A 21,424-nucleotide genomic window follows, 5' to 3' on the forward strand; every position below is an offset into this window, starting at 1 on the left:
CAGTCATACAATAACTCACCTTGTAGAAAAGGAGAATGAAGTTGATAGAGAAAGCAACAAACAAAGCCAGCATCCGCATGTTGTAGAAATTCCTCGCAAAGTAATTCTGAGAAATGAGATATGGTCAAATTCAGAGGGAAAAAATACTTGTGTGTCTATCTCTGTCTGTGTGTGTGTGTATATATCTGTGTGATAGAAACTCTCTAACCAACAGTCTCTTCTGGTGAGTGGTTATCATTTCCCAGAAGGCTGATTCCTTAGGCTCTGTCTCCTCAGGTTTGCTGGAGCATATCCTAACTCTCCGTTTAGCCTTTGCCTCCTTCTTCTCAGAATCTTCCCTTCTGCAAAGTCAGTTTTAAACTTCAGCTCAAAGTCAACCTAAACTGTTTTATATTTATTTGTTTCCATCCTGTGATGGAAACAAATTATGCTAACACAACAAAATATTCAGTCATTTTCTTAGTTTCAATTTGCCTGAAGTTATTCTGAGGTTGGATTACAGTCAGAATGTAATCAGGTCTTTAAAGGTGAATTTGAAAAATACTCACTCTGCTTTCTCCAACTCAGACTCTTTGTCTTCTCCTTCTTTACTATCTCCTTCTCTGGCACCTTCAACCTGAAGCCATTAATAGGATATGCATTAAACATGACCCAAGACTACATTACTAACCTCGATCACACAATAGTGTTTGGACAAACTGTCAACAGGTTTCGCCCTAAACTGAGCAAAATGTTGAAGGGAAAGATTTTATGGAATAAATACAGCATGGTTCTCCGGCACCAACAAACAAAGCATGCCATATCTAGCTCACGAAGGACAAGTCACAAAAATCTGCAATAATACCTGTTGTTTCCCATTGGGCTCAGCAGGGGATTGTTGGCCAGTGGTTGTGTTGAACAGGTCAGTCAGACTGGCTGTTAAGTCATGAGTCATTAGTCTGTATTGACCTCCTTCTCTCCTCACTCGCAGACCGAAAATGTCTGACAGGACATTGGTGTCACTGGAGGAAACTGTTGACTGGCCTAGCCCCCTCAGCTCGTCCCGGGGGGACCTTGTGCTGTATCTCCTCTCCCTGTAACCCCCTGACCCCCCTGTAACCTCATCGAGTGTGGGGTCAAGGATGCCTCCAAAAAGGTCGAACACCTTTATCTTCTTGGCCCCCTCTATGAGTCCTCCACTTACAAAAACAATATACAGTACATATAAGAAGAAGCGAACTACAGAACAGACAAAGTGGACCAGACCCATGATCATGGCCTGGAAGAAGGAAGCAAATACCATGACTAAATCTCTCAGAGTTGTCTTCTTGATATGCTTCTTCAGGTCTTTCACAGAGAGCATAGACATCAGCATCATCAAGCCATAGGGTAGAGCGTAGACGATGAGCCAAATTGTAGACATGCAGAAAAATCCCATTTTGGATCTTTCCAACTCCTCCTCGTCATTCTTCCCCCTGTCTTTTATTTCCTCTTCTTCAGCCTCTTTGCCTGCGGTCCTCTCCCCAGTGTCTGTCCCTGATATCTGGGCAGCCAGCTGCATCTCAAAGATGGTGTCTTCGCAGAAGTTGACAAACATCTCCATCTTCTCTTTCCCGTCGCCCTCATTGACCACGTCAAATATGAACTGTCTCTTGGACTCTTTGACCTGAGGCTTCTCCCACTGCGTGCGGCTGGACTCGCTGATCTCAAAGTAGACCCTCTCGATGCGCTTGCCACTGCCAAGGATCTCAATACGGCCCAGGTAGGGCTGGAAGTAGCTCAGAACACACTCTGCAAGCTGCAGAAAGGTACCAAGACGTGAATCGTGAGGCATGTGCTCAGACAGGTTGGTTAGGAGAACAGCAATGTTGAAGCCAATTTCTTTGGCTGGCTCGTGGAAGCGATCCACGAAGGCCTCATAATCCAGGAGCTCGCTTTCATCCGTCTCCGTGCAGGAGAGGAGGAACTGGGTCTCGGATTGAGAGTAGCGCTTGTAGGCCTCCATGGCCTTCTGGAAGTCCTTTTTGGAGATGTGACCTTCGCCGTCGTGATCATACTCTTTGAATGTGTCAGAGGATGTCAGGTCTTTGAGTTTGAGGAACATGTCGAAGAACTTTAGGATCATCTCAACATTGCTAGATGATTCCACCAACATGTCCACCATCTGCTTGCCAATTGTTCCATTTATCACATTACCTAGAGAAGAAAGTGAGATGAGTTCACAAGTTTAGCTTTGTCTATTGCAATTCACAAATATATTCACCATGTAAACAACTCAACTAGTTTGAATCTTACCTTCTAACATGGACAACAACATAACAACCATGTCCTTTTGCAAATCCATCAATTCTTTCAGAAGTTCAATTTGGCTAGAATCCTATAAATGACAAAACACCAAAACAAACCATGTAACAACTAGTTTGATTAAGTGTAAAACCTAAACAAAGAAACGGCCCATTGGGAAAAAGGGAAAGCTTGTTAAGCTCTACACGCATTCTTTACTTGACCCTGGTCCTCCACCTCTTGAGTTCTACACTACACTGACCTGAGACAGTTTCATCTGCATGTGAGCAAAGACATGGAGAAAGCCCACCACTGCATCCCATAGGCGACTGTGGGCCAGACTCTGCTGGTTACCAGTACACGGCCCCTGGAGAGGATAGTAATACAATGAGCCAGTTAGCTTCCCAGCTGGGTAAACTGTCAATAGCCAGAACTGAGACAAACACACATACTGTAAGAACACAAATAACAACATTCACAACCTTTAAATACATGAAATACCATTTGAAATGGGTCATCCTCTCAGTGGAGAAAATGACACCCATCCCACTGGGCAGAGATGTCAATTCAACGTCTATTCCACATTGGTTCAACGTAATTTCCTTGAAATGACGTCGAAAACAATGTTGATTCAACAGTGTTCGCCCAGTGGGATGAATCAACACCTAGGGCTCAACCAACCTGGATGTACTCTGTGAGAGAGTTGAAGACCTGTTTGGCCACATTGATGGCCTTGGAGAAGTTACGTTGGCCATGTTTGTCAATCACATCCTTCCCAGAGTAATACCAGTAGAAATCACTTATCGACTCCTGGAGACATATTAGTAGGAAGGAGATTCAAATCATGATAGTACCAAAATATTTAAAAGGCTTGTAAATTATATTGAATCAGGTTACAGGCCAAATCAATCAAAATGTATCATACAGATAATGTCTCGTAGATCAAATTGTTAACCTGCACTCTGAGAAGGTAGTCCACAGTGGATATAATGATGTTCACAGTCGTGTTGTTTCCTGTTTGTGTTCTCAAATAATTCTGAAAATCTATGGGACAATTTGCAATCGTAATCAGTTTTTAACAGCCCAATAACACACCTCTGCCATAACACACAGAGAGAAGTGCACTGTGGTTAAAACGGTTAAGGGTGAGCACCTGAGTTGTGTCCTTCACAGAGGAGCTGTAGAAAGCGAAAAAGATCACAGGTCAACTTCTCATCAGGCATAACCTTCTCCCCTGAGAGAGAGAGAGAGAGAGAGCGAGGGAGTGAGAGAGAGAGAGAAAGAAAATAGATATGTACAGAATGACAGGTCATGAGTACGTATCAGAGCCAAGGTTCTTTACATTCAATCTTAACTCACTTCAGCAGTCAGATCTTAGCGGTCAGTGGATTTTTCATTTCCATAATGTACCTGAGCTCTCCTCGATGACCATCCCTAATCCTTCGGCTTTGTTCTGCCTCTCAAACGCATTCAAATCCAGCACACTGAGTCAGAAAAGACAACAAAAGACGTAAAGAGGATGAGAGCAGTCCCTGCATGTGAGTCCTGTCATGGTCACCAAGTATAGCCTCTGTGACAGATGATATTGAGGATTATGTTACCATGTACACAGGGCCAGCCATAGCCTTTTGTGGGTCCCACACCTTGCGGCAAAACATTTTAGTGGCCACCCAACATTTTATGCTAATTTGCTTCAGTTCTACACATTTTGCCATGGGGCGGAGAGAACATTTTGCAATTTTACAACACATTTCATGCAATTTTTTAAAAACAATCCACTTTTTTGTGCAATTCTACACATTTCGCTATGACTTATGCCATGTTAATATGATATCTCAATGAGAATGACTAACCAAATCAATGGGGGCCACCTGGAGGTCAGGGCCCCTGGGCATGTGCACTGCGTGCCCGGTCAGTTTTCGGCCTTGATTACTACAAATTTAGATAGCTGGCAAGACTAACAACCAATCAAATAAAAAAATTGTTAGCTGACATGGCTAATTGAGTGACTGTCATTGGCTGACATAAGAGAAAAACTTACGATATTTATACAGTATCAGTCAAATGTTTGGACACACCTACTCATTCAAGGGTTAATCTTTATTTTTACTATTTTCTATATTGTAGAATAATAGTGAAGACATCAAAACTATGAAATAACACATGGAATAATGTAGTAACCAACAAAAAGTGTTAAACGAATCTAAATATATTTTATGTTTGAGGTTCTTCAAAGTAGCCACCCTTTGCCTTGATGACAGCTTTGCACACTCTTGGCATTCTCTCAACCAGCTTCATGAGGTAGTCACCTGGAATGCATTTCAAGTAACAGGTGTGGCTTCTTAAAAGCTCATTTGTGGAATTTCTTTCCTTAATGCGTTTGAGCCAATCAGCAGAGGATAAGTTCATTAGTGTTACCAGCCTCGGAAATTTCAGCCCAAATAAATGCTTCAGAGTTCAAGTAACAGATCCATCTCAACATTAACTGTTCAGAGGAGACTGCGTGAAATCAGAACTTCATGGTCGAATAGCTGCAAAGAAACTACTACTAAAGGACACCAATAATAAGAAGAGACTTGCTTGGGCCAAGAAACACGAGCAATGGACATTGGACCAGTGGAAATCTTTCATTTGGTATGGAGTCCAAATGTTTGATTTTTGGTTTCAACCTCTGTGTCATTGTGAGATGCAGAGTATGTGAATGGATGATTTCCGCATGTGTGGTTCCCACCGTGAAGCATGGTGTAGGAGATGTGATGGCGTTGGGATGGTTTGCTGGTGACAATGTCAGCGATTTATTTAGAATTCAACGCATACTCAACCATCATGGCAACCACAGCATTCTGCAGCGATACACCATCCCATCTGGTTTGCGCTTAGTGGGACTATCATTTGTCTTTCAACAGGACAATGACCCAACTCACCTCCAGGCTGTGTAAGGGCTATTTGACCAAGAAGGAGAGTGATGGAGAGCTGCATCAGATGACCTGGCCTCCATAATCACCCAACCTCAATCCAATTGAAATGGTTTGGGATGAGTTGGACAGCAGAGTGAAGGAAAAGCATCCAACAAATGCTCAGCATATGTGGGAACTCCTTCAAGACTGTTGGAAATGCATTCCAGGTAAAGCTGGATGAGAGAATACCAAGAGTGTGCAAAGCTGTCATCAAGGCAGAGGGTGGCTATTTGAAGACTCAATTATAAAATATATGTTGATGTGTTTAACACATTTTATGGTTACTACATGATTCCATATGTGTTATTTCATAGTTTTGATATTTTCACTATTATTCTACAATGTAGAACACTTGACTGGTACTGTATATTTCCAGTGGCTTGCGAAAGTATTCACCCACCTTGGCATACTTCCTATTTTGTTGCCTTACAACCTGGAATTAAAATGGATTTTTGTATCATTTGATTTACACAACATGCCTACCACTTTGAAGATGCTAAATATTTTTTATTGTGAAACAAACAAGAAATAAGACAAAAAAACAGAAGACTTGAGCGTGCATAACTATTCACCCCCCAAAGTCAAATACTTTGTAGAGCCACCTTTTGCAGCACTTACAGCTGCAAGTCTCTTGGGGTATGTCTCTATAAGCTTGGCACATCTAGCCACTGGGACGTTTGCTCATTCCTCATGGCAAAACTGCTCCAGCTCCTTCAAGATGGATGGGTTCTGCTGGTGTACAGCAATCTAAAAGTCATACCACAGATTCTCAATTGGATTGAGGTCTGGGCATTGACTAGGCCATTCCAAGACATTTAAATGTTTCCCCTTAAACCACTCGAGTGTTGCATTAGCAGTATGCTTAGGGTCATTGTCCTGCTGGAAGGTGAATATCCGTCCCAGTCTCAAATCTCTGGAAGACAAACAGGTTTCCCTCAAGATTTTCCCTGTATTTAGCGACATCCATCATTCCTTCAATTCTGACCAGTTTCCCAGTCCCTGCCGATGAAAAACATCCCCACAGCAAGATGCTGCCACCACCCTGCTTCACTGTGGGGATGGTATTCTCGGTGTGATGAGAGGTGTTGGGTTTGAACCAGACAGAGCTTTCCTTGATGGCCAAAAAGCTCAATTTTAGTCTCATCTGACCAGAGTACCTTCTTCTATATGTTTGGGGAGTCTCCCATATGCCTTTTGGTGAACACCAAACGTGCTTGCTTATTTTTTTCTTTAAGCAATGGCTTTTTTTCTGGCCACTCTTCCGTAAAGCCCAGCTCTGTGGAGTATATGGCTAAAAGTGGTCCTATGGGCAGACACTCCAATCTCCGCTGTGGAGCATTGCAACTCCTTCAGGGTTATCTTTGGTCTCTTTGTTGCCACTCTGATTAATGCCCTCCTAGCCTAGTCTGTGAGTTTTGGTGGGCGGCACTCTCTTGGCAGGTTTGTTGTGGTGCCATATTCTTTCCATGTTTTAATAATGGATTTAATGGTGCCTGTGGGATGTTCAAAGTTTCAGATATTTTTTATTACCCAACCATGATCTGTACTTCTCCACAACTTTGTCCCTGAACTGTTTGAAGAGCTCCTTGGTCTTCATAGTGCCGCTTGCTTGGTGGTGCCCCTTGCTTGGTGGTGTTGCAGACTCTGGGGCCTTTCAGAACACGTGTACATATACTGAGATCATGTGACACTTAAATAAAGTCCACCTGTGTGCAATCTAACTAATTATGTGACTTCTGAAGGTAATTGGTTGCACCAGATCTTATTTAGGGGCTTCATAGCAAAGGGGGTGAATAGATATGCACGCATCACTTTTCCGTTTTTTATTTGTTTTTGAATTTTTTACTTCACTTCACCAATTTGGACTATTTTGTGTATGTCCATTACATGAAATCCAAATAAAAATCCATTTAAATTACACGCTGTAATGCAACAAAATAAAGAAAAAACTTTGAATGTTCTAAAACCTCACATGGTCTCTCCTATCATTGCTATGCAGACGACACACAATTAATCTTCTCCTTTCCCCCTTCTGATGACCAGGTGGCGAATCGCATCTCTGCATGTCTGGCAGACATATCAGTGTGGATGACGGATCACCACCTCAAGCTGAACCTCGGCAAGACGGAGCTGCTCTTCCTCCCGGGGAAGGACTGCCCATTCCATGATCTCGCCATCACGGTTGACAACTCCATTGTGTCCTCCTCCCAGAGTGCTAAGAACCTTGGCGTGATCCTGGACAACACCCTATCGTTCTCAACTAACATCAAGGCGGTGGCCCGTTCTTGTAGGTTCATGCTCTACAACATCCGCAGAGTACGACCCTGCCTCACACAGGAAGCAGCGCAGGTCCTAATCCAGGCACTTGTCATCTCCCGTCTGGATTACTGCAACTCGCTGTTGGCTGGGCTCCCTGCCTGTGCCATTAAACCCCTACAACTCATCCAGAACGCCGCTGCCCGTCTGGTGTTCAACCTTCCCAAGTTCTCTCACGTCACCCCGCTCCTCCGCTCTCTCCACTGGCTTCCAGTTGAAGCTCGCATCCGCTACAAGACCATGGTGCTTGCCTACGGAGCTGTGAGGGGAACGGCACCTCAGTACCTCCAGGCTCTGATCAGGCCCTACACCCAAACAAGGGCACTGCGTTCATCCACCTCTGGCCTGCTCGCCTCCCTACCACTGAGGAAGTACAGTTCCCGCGCAGCCCAGTCAAAACTGTTCGCTGCTCTGGCCCCCCAATGGTGGAACAAACTCCCTCACGACGCCAGGACAGCGGAGTCAATCACCACCTTCCGGAGACACCTGAAACCCCACCTCTTTCAGGAATACCTAGGATAGGATAAAGTAATCCTTCTCACCCCCCCCCTTAAAAGATTTAGATGCACTATTGTAAAGTGGCTGTTCTACTGGATGTCTTAAGGTGAACGCACCAATTTGTAAGTCGCTCTGGATAAGAGCGTCTGCTAAATGACTTAAATGTAAATGTAAAACTTTTGACTGGTAGTATATATATATAGTATATATACCGGTTAAAAATGTTAGAACATTTAAGGGTTTTTCTTTCTTTCTTTTTTTACATCCATTCACCCACACCGCGTCTCACAAAGACACGGCGGTTGGAACCAAAAATCTCCAATTTGGACGACAGACCAAAGGACACATTTCCACCAGATCCTGGACTTCCTGACAGGCCACCCCCAGGTGGTAAGGGTAGGTGACAACACATCCTCCATGCTGATCCTCAACACGGGAGCCCCTCAGGGGTGCGTGCTCAGTCCCCTCCTGTCCTCCCTGTTCACTCATGACTGCATGTCCAGGCACGACTCCAACACCATCATTAAGTTTGTCGATGACACAACAGCGGTAGGCCTGATCACCAACAACAACAATGAGACAGCCTATAGGGAGGAGGTCGGAGACCTGACCTTGTAGTGCAAGAACAATATCCCTCTAGTGGTGTGGGGGCTGTGCTTTGGCAAAGTGGGTGGGGTTATATCCTTCCTGTTTGGCCCTGTCCGGGGGTGTCCTCGGATGGGGCCACAGTGTCTCCTGACCCCTCCTGTCTCAGCCTCCAGTATTTATGCTGCATTAGTTTATGTGTCGGGGGGCTAGGGTCAGTTTGTTATATCTGGAGTACTTCTCCTGTCCTATTCGGTGTCCTGTGTGAATCTAAGTGTGCGTTCTCTAATTCTCTCCTTCTCTCTTTCTTTCTCTCTCTCGGAGGACCTGAGCCCTAGGACCATGCCCCAGGACTACCTGACATGATGACTCCTTGCTGTCCCCAGTCCACCTGGCCATGCTGCTGCTCCAGTTTCAACTGGCCTGGGCCCTAGGACCATGTCCCAGGACTACCTGACATGATGACTCCTTGCTGTCCCCAGTCCACCTGGCCATGCTGCTGCTCCAGTTTCAACTGTTCTGCCTTACTATTATTCAACCATGCTGGTCATTTATGAACATTTGAACATCTTGGCCACGTTCTGTTATAATCTCCACCCGGCACAGCTAGAAGAGGACTGGCCACCCCACATATGCTCTCTCTAATTCTCTCTTTCTTTCTCTCTCTCTCGGAGGACCTGAGCCCTAGGACCGTGCCCCAGGACTACCTGACATGATGACTCCTTGCTGTCCCCAGTCCACCTGACTGTGCTGCTGCTCCAGTTTCAACTGTTCTGCCTTATTATTATTCGACCATGCTGGTCATTTATGAACATTTGAACATCTTGGTCATGTTCTGTTATAATCTCTACCCGGCACAGCCAGAAGAGGACTGGCCACCCCACATAGCCTGGTTCCTCTCTAGGTTTCTTCCTAGGTTTTGGCCTTTCTAGGGAGTTTTTCCTAGCCACCGTGCTTTTACACCTGCATTGTTTGCTGTTTGGGGTTTTAGGCTGGGTTTCTGTACAGCACTTTGAGATATCAGCTGATGTACGAAGGGCTATATAAATAAATTTGAAAATTTGAAACAACAACCTCTCCCTCAACGTGATCAAGACAAAGGAGATGATTGTGGACTACAGGAAAAGGAGGGCCGAGCACGCCCCCATTCTCATCGATGGGGCTGTAGTGGAGCAGGTTGAGAGCTTCAAGTTCCTTGGCGTCCACATCACCAACAAACTAACATGGTCCAAGCACACCATGACAGTAATGAAGAGGGCACGACAAAACCTATTCCCCCCTCAGGAGACTGAAAAGTTTTGGCATGGGTCCTCAGATTCTCAAAAGGTTTGACAGCTGCACCATCGAGAGCATCCTGACGGGTTACATCACTGTCTGGTATGGCAAATGCTCAGCCTCTGACCGCAAGGCACTACAGAGGGTAGAGGGTACAGAGGGCCCACTACATCACCTGGGCCAAGCTTCCTGCCATCCAGGACCTCTATACCAGGCGGTGTCAGAGGAAGGCCCTAAAAATTGTATAAGACTCCAGCCACCCTAGTCATAGACTGTTCTCTCTGCTATCGCACGGCAAGCGGTACCGGCGCGCCAAGTCTAGGTCCAAAAAGCTTCTAAACAACTTCTACCCTCAAGCCATAAGACTCCCGAACATCTAATCAAATGGCTGCCCAGACTATTTGCATTGCATTGCCTGCCCCCCTCTACCTACATGTACATATTACCTCAATTACCTCGACACCGGTGCCACCGCACATTGACATTGACTCTGTACCGGTACCCCCTGTACATAGCCCCGCTATTGTTATTTACTGCTGCTCTTTAATTATTTGTTATTCTTATCTCACAATTTGTTTTGTATTTTCTTAAAACTGCATTGTTGGTTAAGGGCTTGTAAGTAAGCATTTCACTGTATTCAACGCATGTGACAAATAAAATTTGATTTGATTAATGTCCATTGCTCGTGTTTCTTGGCCCAAGCAAGTCTCTTCCTCTTATTGGTGTCCTTTAGTAGTGGTTTCTTTGCAGCAATTCCGTCATGAAGGCTCTCCTCTCAACAGAGGGTGTTGAGATGTGTCTGTTACTTGAACACTGTGAAGCATTTCTTTGGGCTGCAATTTCTGAGGCTGGTAACTCTAATGAATTTATACTCTGCTGCAGAGGTAACTCTGGGTCTTCCATTCCGGTGGCTGTCCTCATGAGAGCCAAACTCATTATTGTGCTTGATGGTTTTTGTGACTGAACTTGAAGAAACATTCAAAGCTCTTGAAATGTTCCGTATTGACTGACCTTCATGTCTTGATGGACTGTCGTTTCTCTTTGCATATTTGAGCTGTTCTTACCATAATATAGACTTGTCACAATACAACTGATTGGCTCAAACGCATCAAGAAGTAAAGAAATTTCACAAATTAACTTTTAAGAAAGCAAGCCTGTTAATTGAAATGCATTCCAGGTGCCTACCTCATGAAGCTGGATGAGAGAATGCCAAGAGTGTGCAAAGCTTTCATCAAGGCAAAGGGTGGCTATTTGAAGAATATCAAATATAAAATATATGTTTTATTTGTTTAACACTTTTTTGGTTACTACATGATTCCATGTGTTATTTCATAGTTTTGATGTCTTCACTATTATTCTACAATATAGAAAATAGTAAAAACAACAAAAACTCTTGAATGAGTAGGCGTTCTAAAACTTTTGACCAGTAGTATATACAGTTGAAGTCGGAAGTTTACATACACCTTAGCCAAATAGATTTAAACGCAGTTTTCACAATTCCTGACATGTAATCCTAGTAAAAATTCCTCGTCTTAGTTAGGATCACCACTTGATTTTAAGAATGTGAAATGTCAGAATAATAGGAGAGAATGATTTATTTCAGCTTTTATGTCATTCACCACATTCCCAGTGGATCAGAAGTTTACATACACTCAATTAGTATTTGGTAGCATTGCCTTTGAATTGTTTAACTTGGGTCAAATGTTTCAGGTAGCCTTCCACAAGCTTCCCACAATAAGTTGGGTGAATTCTGACTCATTCCTCCTGACAGAGCTGGTGTAACTGAGTCAGGTTTATAGGCCTCCTTGCTCGCACACACTTTTTCAGTTCTGCACACAAATTTTCTATAGGATTGAGGTCAGGGCTTTGTGATGGCCATTCCAATACCTTGACTTTGTTGTCCTTAAGCCATTTTGCCACAACTTTGGAAGTATGCTTGGGGTCATTGTCCATTTGGAAGACCCATTTGCGATCAAGCTTCCTGACTGATGTCTTGAGATGTTGCTTCAATATATCCACATCATTTTCCAATCTCATGATGCCATCTGTATTGTGAAGTGCACCAGTCCCTCCGGCAGCAAAGCACCACCACAACATGATGCTGCCACCCCCGTGCTTCACGGTTGGAATGGTGTTCTTTGGCTTTCAAGCCTCCCCCTTTTTCCTTCAAACATAACAATGGTCATTATGGCCAAACAGTTCTATTTTTGTTTCATCAGACCAGGGGAAATTTTTCCAAAAAGTACGATCTTTGTACCCATGTGCAGTTGCAAACCGTAGCCTGGCTTTTTTATGGTCGTTTTGGAGCAGTGGCTTCTTCCTTGCTGAGCGGCCTTTCAGGTTATGTCGATATAGGACTCGTTTTACTGTGGATATAGATACTTTTGTACCCGTTTCCTCCAGCATCTTACAAGGTCCTTTGCTGTTGTTCTGGGATTGAGTTGCACTTTTCGCACCAAAGTACGTTCATCTCTAGGAGACAGAACGCGTCTCCTTCCTGAACAGTATGACGGCTTCGTGGTCCCATGGTGTTTATACTTGCATACTCTTATTTGTACAGATGAACGTGGTACCTTCAGGAGTTTGGAAATTGCTCCCAAGGATGAACCATTTACCATTTTTTTCTGAGGTCTTGGCTGATTTCTTTTGATTTTCCCATTATGTCAAGCAAAGAGGCACTGAGTTTGAAGGTAGGCCTTGAAGTACATCCACAGGTACACCTGATGTAAATTGATGTCAATTAGCCTATCAGAAGCTTCTAAAGCCATGACATCATTTTCTGGAATTTTCCAAGCTGTTTAAAGGCACAGTCAACTTAGTGCATGTAAACTTCTGACCCACTGGAACTGTGATACAGTGAATTAATAGTGAAATAATCTGTCTGTAAACAATTGTTGGAAAAATTATTTGTGTCATGCACAAAGTAGATGTCCTAACCGATTTTCCAAAACTATAGTTTGTTGACAAGAAATTTGTGGAGTGGTTGAAAAACTAGTTTTAATGACTCCAACCTAAGTGTGTGTAAACTTTCGACCTCAACAGCTTAGGTCACTTATGCCTGGAGCCGGCCCCATATGTACCCACCTACAAGACTGCATGAGTCCTGCCACACTCTGGAAGAAACCCACATCCCTCTTCTCTTTCAGGTAATCCAACATTTTCTGTGAAACAAAACATCAAACAATTAGCTGAATATAGGATGAGACAATATTGCATGACAAAGAGAAAAGGATATTCCTCTTGTTGAGAATATCATCATGATGTTGTATGTAACAGCCATGTAACTTGCAGTACAGATGCAGGATCTTAATTTGATCACCCTGTTGCAGGATAACTGTCCTGCAATGCTGGAAATGTAAAACTTGTAGTGTATTTGGGTTTCTGAAGTTTGTAATTTCCATTGAGAAATTTCAGACTAGATTTTCCCTTACGAAAAATGTATCAACCCCTACAAAAATGGCCATTAATTATAATCCACATAATAATTCACATTTCTTATTGCTGCAGGATTATTTTCCTGCTGTTGCAAACTGGCTCAAATTAAGATCCTACATTTATATAGAGTGAAAAAAATGCTTGGAGAAAGTGTGGAAAAGTAACAAATATAGTTTATTCTTAGCCTGAACAGTGTTTACCTGAACCAGCATTCAAAACAAAGTGTCCTCATCTGTAGCTAAAATCGGTAACTAATTATGTTATCAAAGACTAACCGTACCTGCTGAACAGTGGTATTTCCTCCATTCAGAATAGAAATACCAAGCTTCAGAGTGGAGGCCACCATGGACCCCATGTCACCTTTGTGAAATAAATAATTACATCAACTCAATGCCACAAATTGCAACAATCACAAGCCATTTTTCAATTGACTTTCAATCTTTAAGCATTACTGTATTTTGGATTGTAGGTAACTTTGAATACTTTAGTGATATCTAAAAACCCACATTCAAAAACAGTTGGTACTCTGGTTACCTTTACTAGCACTGATAGTCTGGAGGACCATCTGAGCAGCTCCACGGTCATGCAGCCTGGCCTGCTGATACAACAGCTTCTGTTTCTCCATCTCCTTCTCCTGATAATCCATAGATCCATCCAACAAAATAATCAAATCAATCAAATCAATCTGATGTCAGTCAGTTAATCAATATTGGACTGAATAATCAATTTGCAAACAAAGCAACAGACCACTCAATAAACTAATTATCAACTCATTAATAAACCAATACAATCTCATGATTAAAATGATAAAAATGACTGAAATATAGAAAAACATACTACATAGGAGAGAAATGACTCACTTACGTCAAAGATTTTCACCTTCTCTTCCTCTGTAGTGTATTTTTTTAAGTGTCTATCTTTCCATAATGAGATTGTATTTCCATCATGAGATTGTATTGAAAGGCGGAATTGAGTCACTTACTTCAAAGCTTTTCACCTCCTCATCCTCTTCACCACAGCAACTCTGGGGAGATTTGATTGGCCAGAAAGATGGATTGAGCAGAAGTTGAGAATCTCAGATGAACAGTGATGAATAAGAACATTCCCAAGTATAGAAATACACACTGCTACTGTATCCTCTGTCTTACCTTTGCCATTATGGCAGCATAGGACATGTAAAGACTGTCATCGCCAAGCTTACTGTGGACATGGGAAGTGGCAGAGAAATGTCAGCGCAGGCAAGGCTAATTGCTTTAGAATTTGAATAAACATTTCAATTAACTTTCCTTTGCAACTGAGGATAGGAAAAGATAATGACTTATTGCACAGCCGATAAAACTAAACTATATTGCTCCGAATAAAAAATGGATAACGCAAATGTTTCTAATTCAATAAAACTAGGAAGTTTAATAATCTGATGTTTATTTTTTATTTACTCCCTTTTTCTCCCCAATTTTGTGATATCCAATTGCGATCCAATTAAGATCTTTCCTCATCGCTGCAACTCCCCAACGGGCTCAGGAGAGGAGAAGGTCAAGTCATGCGTCCTCTGAAACATGACACGCAAAACCGAGCTTCTTAACACCCGCTCGCTTAACCCAGAAGCCAGCCGCACCAATGTGTCGGAGGAAACACACCCTCAGGTGCCTGGCCCGCAACAAGGAGTCGCTAGAGCTTGATGAGCCAAGTAAAGCCCCCCCAGCAAAAACCTCCCCTAACACGGACGGCACTGGGCCAATTGTGCGCCGTCCTATGGGACTCCCAGTCACGGCCAGTTGTGACACAGCCTGGGATCGAACCCGTGTCTGTAGTGATGCTTCATTCACTGCGATGCAGTGTCTTAGACTGCTGCCCCACTTGGGAGGCCCAATATTCTGAAGTTTTACCTCTGATTGTCCTTAATACAGGAATAACACTGGAGTGTGCACACACACACACCTCCTCTCGGTCAGAGCACTCCGACTGAACAGTGTGATGAGCTGCAGGAGCGGATCAATCTGTTTGTCATCGTCCTCTCCATCCCCTTCCTCCTCTCTCTCAGAACACTCCTGCTTTCCAGCTCTCTGCAACGTAAACACACCACTAATCAAATATAATTTTATTTGTCACATGCGCTGAATACAACAGGTGTAGACCTTACTGTGAAATGCTTACTTACAAGCCCTTAACCAACAATGCAGTTTTAAGAAAATAGAGTTAAGAAAATATTTACTAAATAAACTAAAGTAAAAAATTATAAAATAAAAAAGTAACACTAAATATCAATAATGAGGCTATATTCAGGGGGTACCGAGTCAATGTGCGGGGGGTACAGGTTTGTCGAGGTAATTTGTACATGTAGGTAGCAGTAAAGTGGCTATGCGTAGATAATAAACAGCAGTGTAAAAACAACGGGGAGGGTGTCAATGCAAATAGTCCGGGTGGCCATTTGATTAATTGTTCAGCAGTCTCATGGCTTTGAGGTAGAAGCTGTTAAGGAGCCTTTTGGCTCAACACCCACTCTGTACATGTGCGTCACACTGACCGTCTATCTAGAGTATAGGCGCCCATGGCTGACCCCCCCTCAGACCCAATGTCATATACATCAATTCAGTCACCCATCCCTTAAGCCAATGAGTTCCACCGTAACGCTGGCATGATTTAGGACTTCTATCCTCTTTTGTACATAGTGTGCTTGAGATACAGACTTCTGGGTTGTACCAGATTCTGTATACATTGGTAACAATCATTAGAGTGTGTGATTGACGGGAACCTAGAGCGGTGTTCATGAGACAAGGGATGATCCCTTGACAAAAACGTCTGTAGAGTCCAAATGGTTTGAGCTACAAACTATTAAAAGCTACTTTACCTATGAAAAGCTGAGACTCTCAAAAACATGCACATGTATGTTTTGCTCTATGGTACAAGCTACACAAGAGTTAGAAGGTAAGGGGTTCCTCTGCATAGAAGATAAAAGGAAATCCCAGGACATAGTGTCTATAATACTGTAATAAGCTCACATATAGTGCCTTCAGAAAGTATTCAGACCACTTGACTAATTGCACATTTTATTGTATTACAGCCTGAATTTAAAATGTATTAAATTGTGATTTTGGACAACTACACACAATACCCTATAATGTCAAAGTGAAATTATGTTTTTAGAAATGTTTATAAATTAATAAAAAATGAATAGCTGAAATGTCTTGAGTCAATAAGTATTCATCCCCTTTGTTATGGCAAGCTTAAATAAGTGAAGGAGTAAAAGGAGCTTAACAAGTCATATAATAAGTTGCATGGACTCACTCTGAGCAATAGTGTATAACATGATTTTTGAATGACTACCTAATTTCTGTACGCCACACATACAATTATCTGTAAGGCCTCTCAGTCGAGCAGTGAATTTCAAACACAGATTCAACCACAAAGACCAGGGAGTTTTTCCAATGCCTTGCAAAGAAGGGAATCTATTGGTAGATGGGTAAAAAAACTGACATTGAATATCTCTTTGAGCATGAAGTTATTAATTACACTTTGGATGGTGTGTCAATACACCCAGTCACTACAAAGATAGAGGCGTCCTTCCTAACTCAGTTGCCAGAGAGGAAGGAAACTTAGGGATTTCACCATGAGGCCAATGACTTTAAATGGTTACAGAATTGTGGGAAAGAAATTAACTTTATATCCTGAATACAAAGCATTGTGTTTGGGACAAATCCAACACACCTCACTGAGTACAGTACCACTCTTCATATTTTCTAGCATGGTGAATCATGTTATGGGTATGCTTGTCATCGGTAAGGCCTAGGGAGTTTATATGGATAAAAATAAATGGAATAAATCCTAGATTACCTGGTTCAGTCTGCTTTCCAACAGACACTGGGATACAAATTCACTTTTCAGCAGGACAATAACCATTTTGTCAATATGGGGTATTGTGTGTGAGAATGTTTTATTTAATCCAATTTGAATTCCGGCTGTAACACATCAAAATGTGGAATAAGCCAAGGGGTATGAATACTTTCTGAAGGCACTGTAGTTGCTGTCACAAACGCCAAACAGTTATCCCTGACTAGTTGGATATTAATTTCCCACTGAGTAAACCATGTCTGTACTTACAGCATTAATATAAATTCATTTTTTATTAGCTTTTTGCTTTGGTGGACCTTTAAACATATGAATGCAACTGTTAATGTCAAATTGTTTTGTGCTCTGGTTGTCCTGAAAATAAAATGGTAAAACACTTTATTGTGAGGCTAAATATAAGGGCTGGACATGCAGATAAATGAAAGTCAGATTTTTGCTGCGGTCTTGGGACTGATAGGGTTAACACCCTTTTTAGCACTCTATTTAGTTGTTAAGCCCACTGAGTGCCGGTAGTGTCTGGGAATTGAGCTTTGCCATGTTATTTCCCCCAATCCTACTTCCATGGAGAGAAACAAAGTTCTAATTGAACCCAGAGTAACAATGCCCTCACAGAAAAACTATGTGATTTCAGATGTTGAAAATCACGTGTTTTTTACGTAAGGGTGACAACCCAAATAATAGAGCCCTCACAAATAATCACTAGGTAAAACTCAATGGCAAATGTGTCCAATCAAACAATGAATGAAGTAGTAATGAAACACCAGAAAACTGATAACATGAATGAATGGATAGCTATAATAAGACCGTGTGAAAGAGTCGTACAAAGATGAAGTAATGAGTTGAATTAAACTTTCACACTGTTGCCGGTTGAGAATGCTCACACTGACACTTACAGCCAAATCGTCAACCAACTTTTCTTCAAAGGAGTGATCCTCAGCATATATCCAGGACTTGTCATAGCCCTGTAGAAAGAGGTTGACAGCCCGGTGCCTATAGAGGAGGTAAGTGAAAAGGGGAGAGAGGGAGAATCGAGACACAGGAAGGAATAGCGTATAGGAATGAGTTGTGATTAGACTCATGAGTTCAAGGCTTCTTATTTAATCTAAGTCAGGCTCCTTTTACATTGGACAGATGGTGGAGAATTGTCTTGGGGCTGCTAGCTTATATGTTAATCTTGTATGTAAATCTAGAAGTTATATCACTGTACAAACCCACAAGCCTTTTACTATGCTAACATTGCTGTGTTCATATAACCTGCCTGACAGGGGTATGATTATATGGACTTCCCACTGAGAACACCACGCCATTTCAACATGGATAATTGGGTAATATTTGGTTGATCAATGAGATTACAACCTATATTCACCCACTCAAGAAGACAGTCAAAATGTTGTTGAATTTATAATGTGTTATCACTATGCTTTCAACCATCTTAAAGCACAACAAAATTCCAATGGAAAACAATGTCAGATTTTTGGTTTAGTTGTCACCCAAATGTCTTTCCCTAGACGGAATTCTTACTGGTTGGTAGGTGATCAAATACTTGCAATAAATATGCAATAAAATGCAAATTAATTACTTAAAAATCATACAATGTGATTTTCTGGATTTTTGTTTTAGATTCTCTCTCTCACAGTTTAAGTGTACCTATGAGAAAAATGACAGACCTCTAAATGCTTTGTAAGTAGGAAAACCGTCAAAATCGGCAGTGTATCAAATACTTGTTCTCCCCACTGTACATCTCTTAATGTTGATATTTGGTTGCATTGTCAACCAAACACAATTCAATATCACTTTTCATTATTACAATTTAATATTACTTGTAATAATTGATATGCTGGAATCACATCAAGAATAGGACTAAATCAAATCAAACCTTAAACATACTTTAAATAATGTTTGATTTGATTTAGTCCTATTGTTTAGCTTAGATTTCTGGTTGAGATGGAGATGTGAATCCAACATATCAATGATTAATTTGCAGACAAACTGAATTTAAAGCCAGACTAAGTCAGTGGCACAGATGGAACTATCCAAGCAGAATATACTGTACATATCTTTCAAATGTTGATATTTGGTTTTGAAATCCATTTGAAATCAACCAGAGCTTGAAACACTAGGCCTATTATATTGTCTATTTTTAGTTGAATTATGGGTTGAATTGAAACAATAGCTGTTGATTACTTTGCAGGTGCTATATACTGTAGGCATAAATAGCATCATTGATGATATTTGAAGGATAAAGTCTGGTCACATTTGATTGTCTCTGCTAAATCTACTCTTTGGAATGACTTTGATAACAACAATGAATCTCTTTAGTTCTTAAGTGGAGATCTCTTTACAATCATTCTCGCGATAGCACATTGGTAATAGCCAGTGACAAACATCATAGCTAAACTGGGCTTGGTTAAAACCCTGGACGGGGGACCAAAAGGTAGCTGTAAATCAATTATCCAGTAGGTGTACTGTCCAGCCCCCCCCAAAAAAATCTGATAGTGGATATAACATTGAAGATCTGACATATTTTCTAAAGGGTTTGTCTATATTGAAATTTGGTTACCAGGATGACGATCTTGTGGTTGAAATTTCATCATCAAAACAACAGTTGAGGGTTGATTACTTTTTCAAATCAAATGCATTTTACACATAGTTTCCACGTCACAATACATTGACAAATTACGCTGAAACAATGCTGATTCCAACAGTTTGTGCCCAGTGGGTCATCTCTGGGTTTTACAGTGCATCCCAATCACCAACACACTTCAATATCCTGCTCTGCCATTTCATATTCTCACTGTACTTACCAAATGAACCACTGTTTACTGTGGTCTATTGGTAAATTAAACTGTGCCCATGTCTTTTCTATTAAACCTGACACCACTCATCCACTAGCTGAGGTTTCTGCGATACCTGGGTAGGTTGTAGAGAGGAGCCATTCTAAGGCAGGCCACCACAGCCCTCTTCCTCTGTTTGGATAACACCTTGTGCCACACTGCCTTCTTCCTCTGGGGATGCTCTACCTATAGACAAAGGCAAATGTTCAGATTCAGATAACAATCAAATTGCATTTTTAGCTAGTTTTCAAAAGGTATTTAGTTACACAACCATAGCCAAGTCTAAATAGCTTTGGGAGCCAGAGAGTAGCTAACTTCTGTGATTCAAGGCTTTACTAAAAGCTCTACTAATAGCATATCATAGGGTAAGCGAGCAGCATTCGTTAAGCCCACCTGGTCCAGGTGGTAAAGCACACAAGCAATGTCCAGGACCCTTTCTACTGTCCTCAGAGGGTCCGAGGTGTCCCGTCTGGGGCCTGGGAAGTCCCTGAACAGGACATCCTGCCATCGAGCCCCTGGAGCCTCCCGCTGGTACAACACAGAGAGCAGACTGTTAGCACAAGTGTCGCTGGGACTTGGCACATACACATTCAGTGTTTCCCATATATGCATTTAACAGCTCCACTGCAAAAATGTTTTATAAATGTAATTATAATGAAGTGTTAATGTATGCCCCAGGAAGGCCCCATCCGCTGCCCCCCGCAGGACAACATTAGTGTGTTAAATAGACTATTTAGGAAAAGTCAAGGACAGGGGGCATGACTTGAAAAATGGCAGAGATATTACAATTTTCAATTCACATGATGCTCAAAAGACATCATTGGCAGTTCTAGTTAGTGGGGTTAGATTACTGGAGCTGATCATGTGTGTTTTATACATTGATGTATTCAGTTCATTTATGTCATATGATAATTGAAGTGGCAAAATAAGCATTGTTGTAATAGCTACATAAGATGTGGGCAAGTTAATAGATAGTTTGGACCTATGGTTCCTGTGTATTCTATGTGCTATGAGTACGACAAGGAAAACCATGGGGTTTAAATCATATGTACTATGACTGCAATTACTTTGCTCTGAAGACGTAGCAGGCCATTATGAATGCTCTCTCGAATCTCGTCCTCTGTGTCCTTCTGTGAAAAGCAGTGAGCTGTCATTATTAACGATAGCAGATTGGAGACACAAAACATGGGGTTTGCACATTGCAGTTACATGACATACAGTGACAAAACATCTTTGAGCAGTACTAGGTATAGACATGTCATTTACGTGCTGCCATCATTGTAAATAGGAATTTGTTCTTAACTGACTTACCTGTATAAATAAAGGTGAAAATAAATAATAATTGTAGTTCACTGTGCAGTGAAAGATGAAGGTGTGTGTTTAGTACTCCACATAGCTCTGAATCCACAATACGGC

At 41.9% G+C, this 21,424-nt stretch overlaps 1 protein-coding gene across 1 annotated transcript in view; it reads right to left on the reverse strand.

The window, feature by feature from the left end:
• The window catches only part of LOC115136514 (ryanodine receptor 2-like), a 94,520-nt gene that overhangs the window by 17,616 nt on the left and 55,480 nt on the right, over nt 1–21,424 (reverse strand). Inside the window, exons 71-90 of the mRNA XM_065023157.1 lie at nt 21,076–21,138; nt 20,402–20,536; nt 20,085–20,194; nt 18,068–18,164; nt 15,267–15,391; nt 14,477–14,528; nt 14,311–14,352; nt 13,863–13,962; nt 13,609–13,688; nt 12,978–13,054; nt 3,673–3,746; nt 3,416–3,496; nt 3,218–3,306; nt 2,944–3,072; nt 2,525–2,629; nt 2,275–2,356; nt 845–2,175; nt 549–616; nt 209–341; nt 20–106 (exon numbers count right to left, since the gene is read on the reverse strand). Coding sequence (XP_064879229.1) covers nt 20–106; nt 209–341; nt 549–616; nt 845–2,175; nt 2,275–2,356; nt 2,525–2,629; nt 2,944–3,072; nt 3,218–3,306; nt 3,416–3,496; nt 3,673–3,746; nt 12,978–13,054; nt 13,609–13,688; nt 13,863–13,962; nt 14,311–14,352; nt 14,477–14,528; nt 15,267–15,391; nt 18,068–18,164; nt 20,085–20,194; nt 20,402–20,536; nt 21,076–21,138 — 3,060 coding nt within the window. The remainder of the gene's footprint in view (nt 1–19; nt 107–208; nt 342–548; nt 617–844; nt 2,176–2,274; nt 2,357–2,524; nt 2,630–2,943; nt 3,073–3,217; nt 3,307–3,415; nt 3,497–3,672; nt 3,747–12,977; nt 13,055–13,608; nt 13,689–13,862; nt 13,963–14,310; nt 14,353–14,476; nt 14,529–15,266; nt 15,392–18,067; nt 18,165–20,084; nt 20,195–20,401; nt 20,537–21,075; nt 21,139–21,424) is intronic.

The sequence above is a fragment of the Oncorhynchus nerka genome, linkage group LG10, assembly GCF_034236695.1.
Source record: "Oncorhynchus nerka isolate Pitt River linkage group LG10, Oner_Uvic_2.0, whole genome shotgun sequence".
In the NCBI taxonomy this organism is placed as follows: Eukaryota; Metazoa; Chordata; class Actinopteri; order Salmoniformes; family Salmonidae; genus Oncorhynchus; species Oncorhynchus nerka.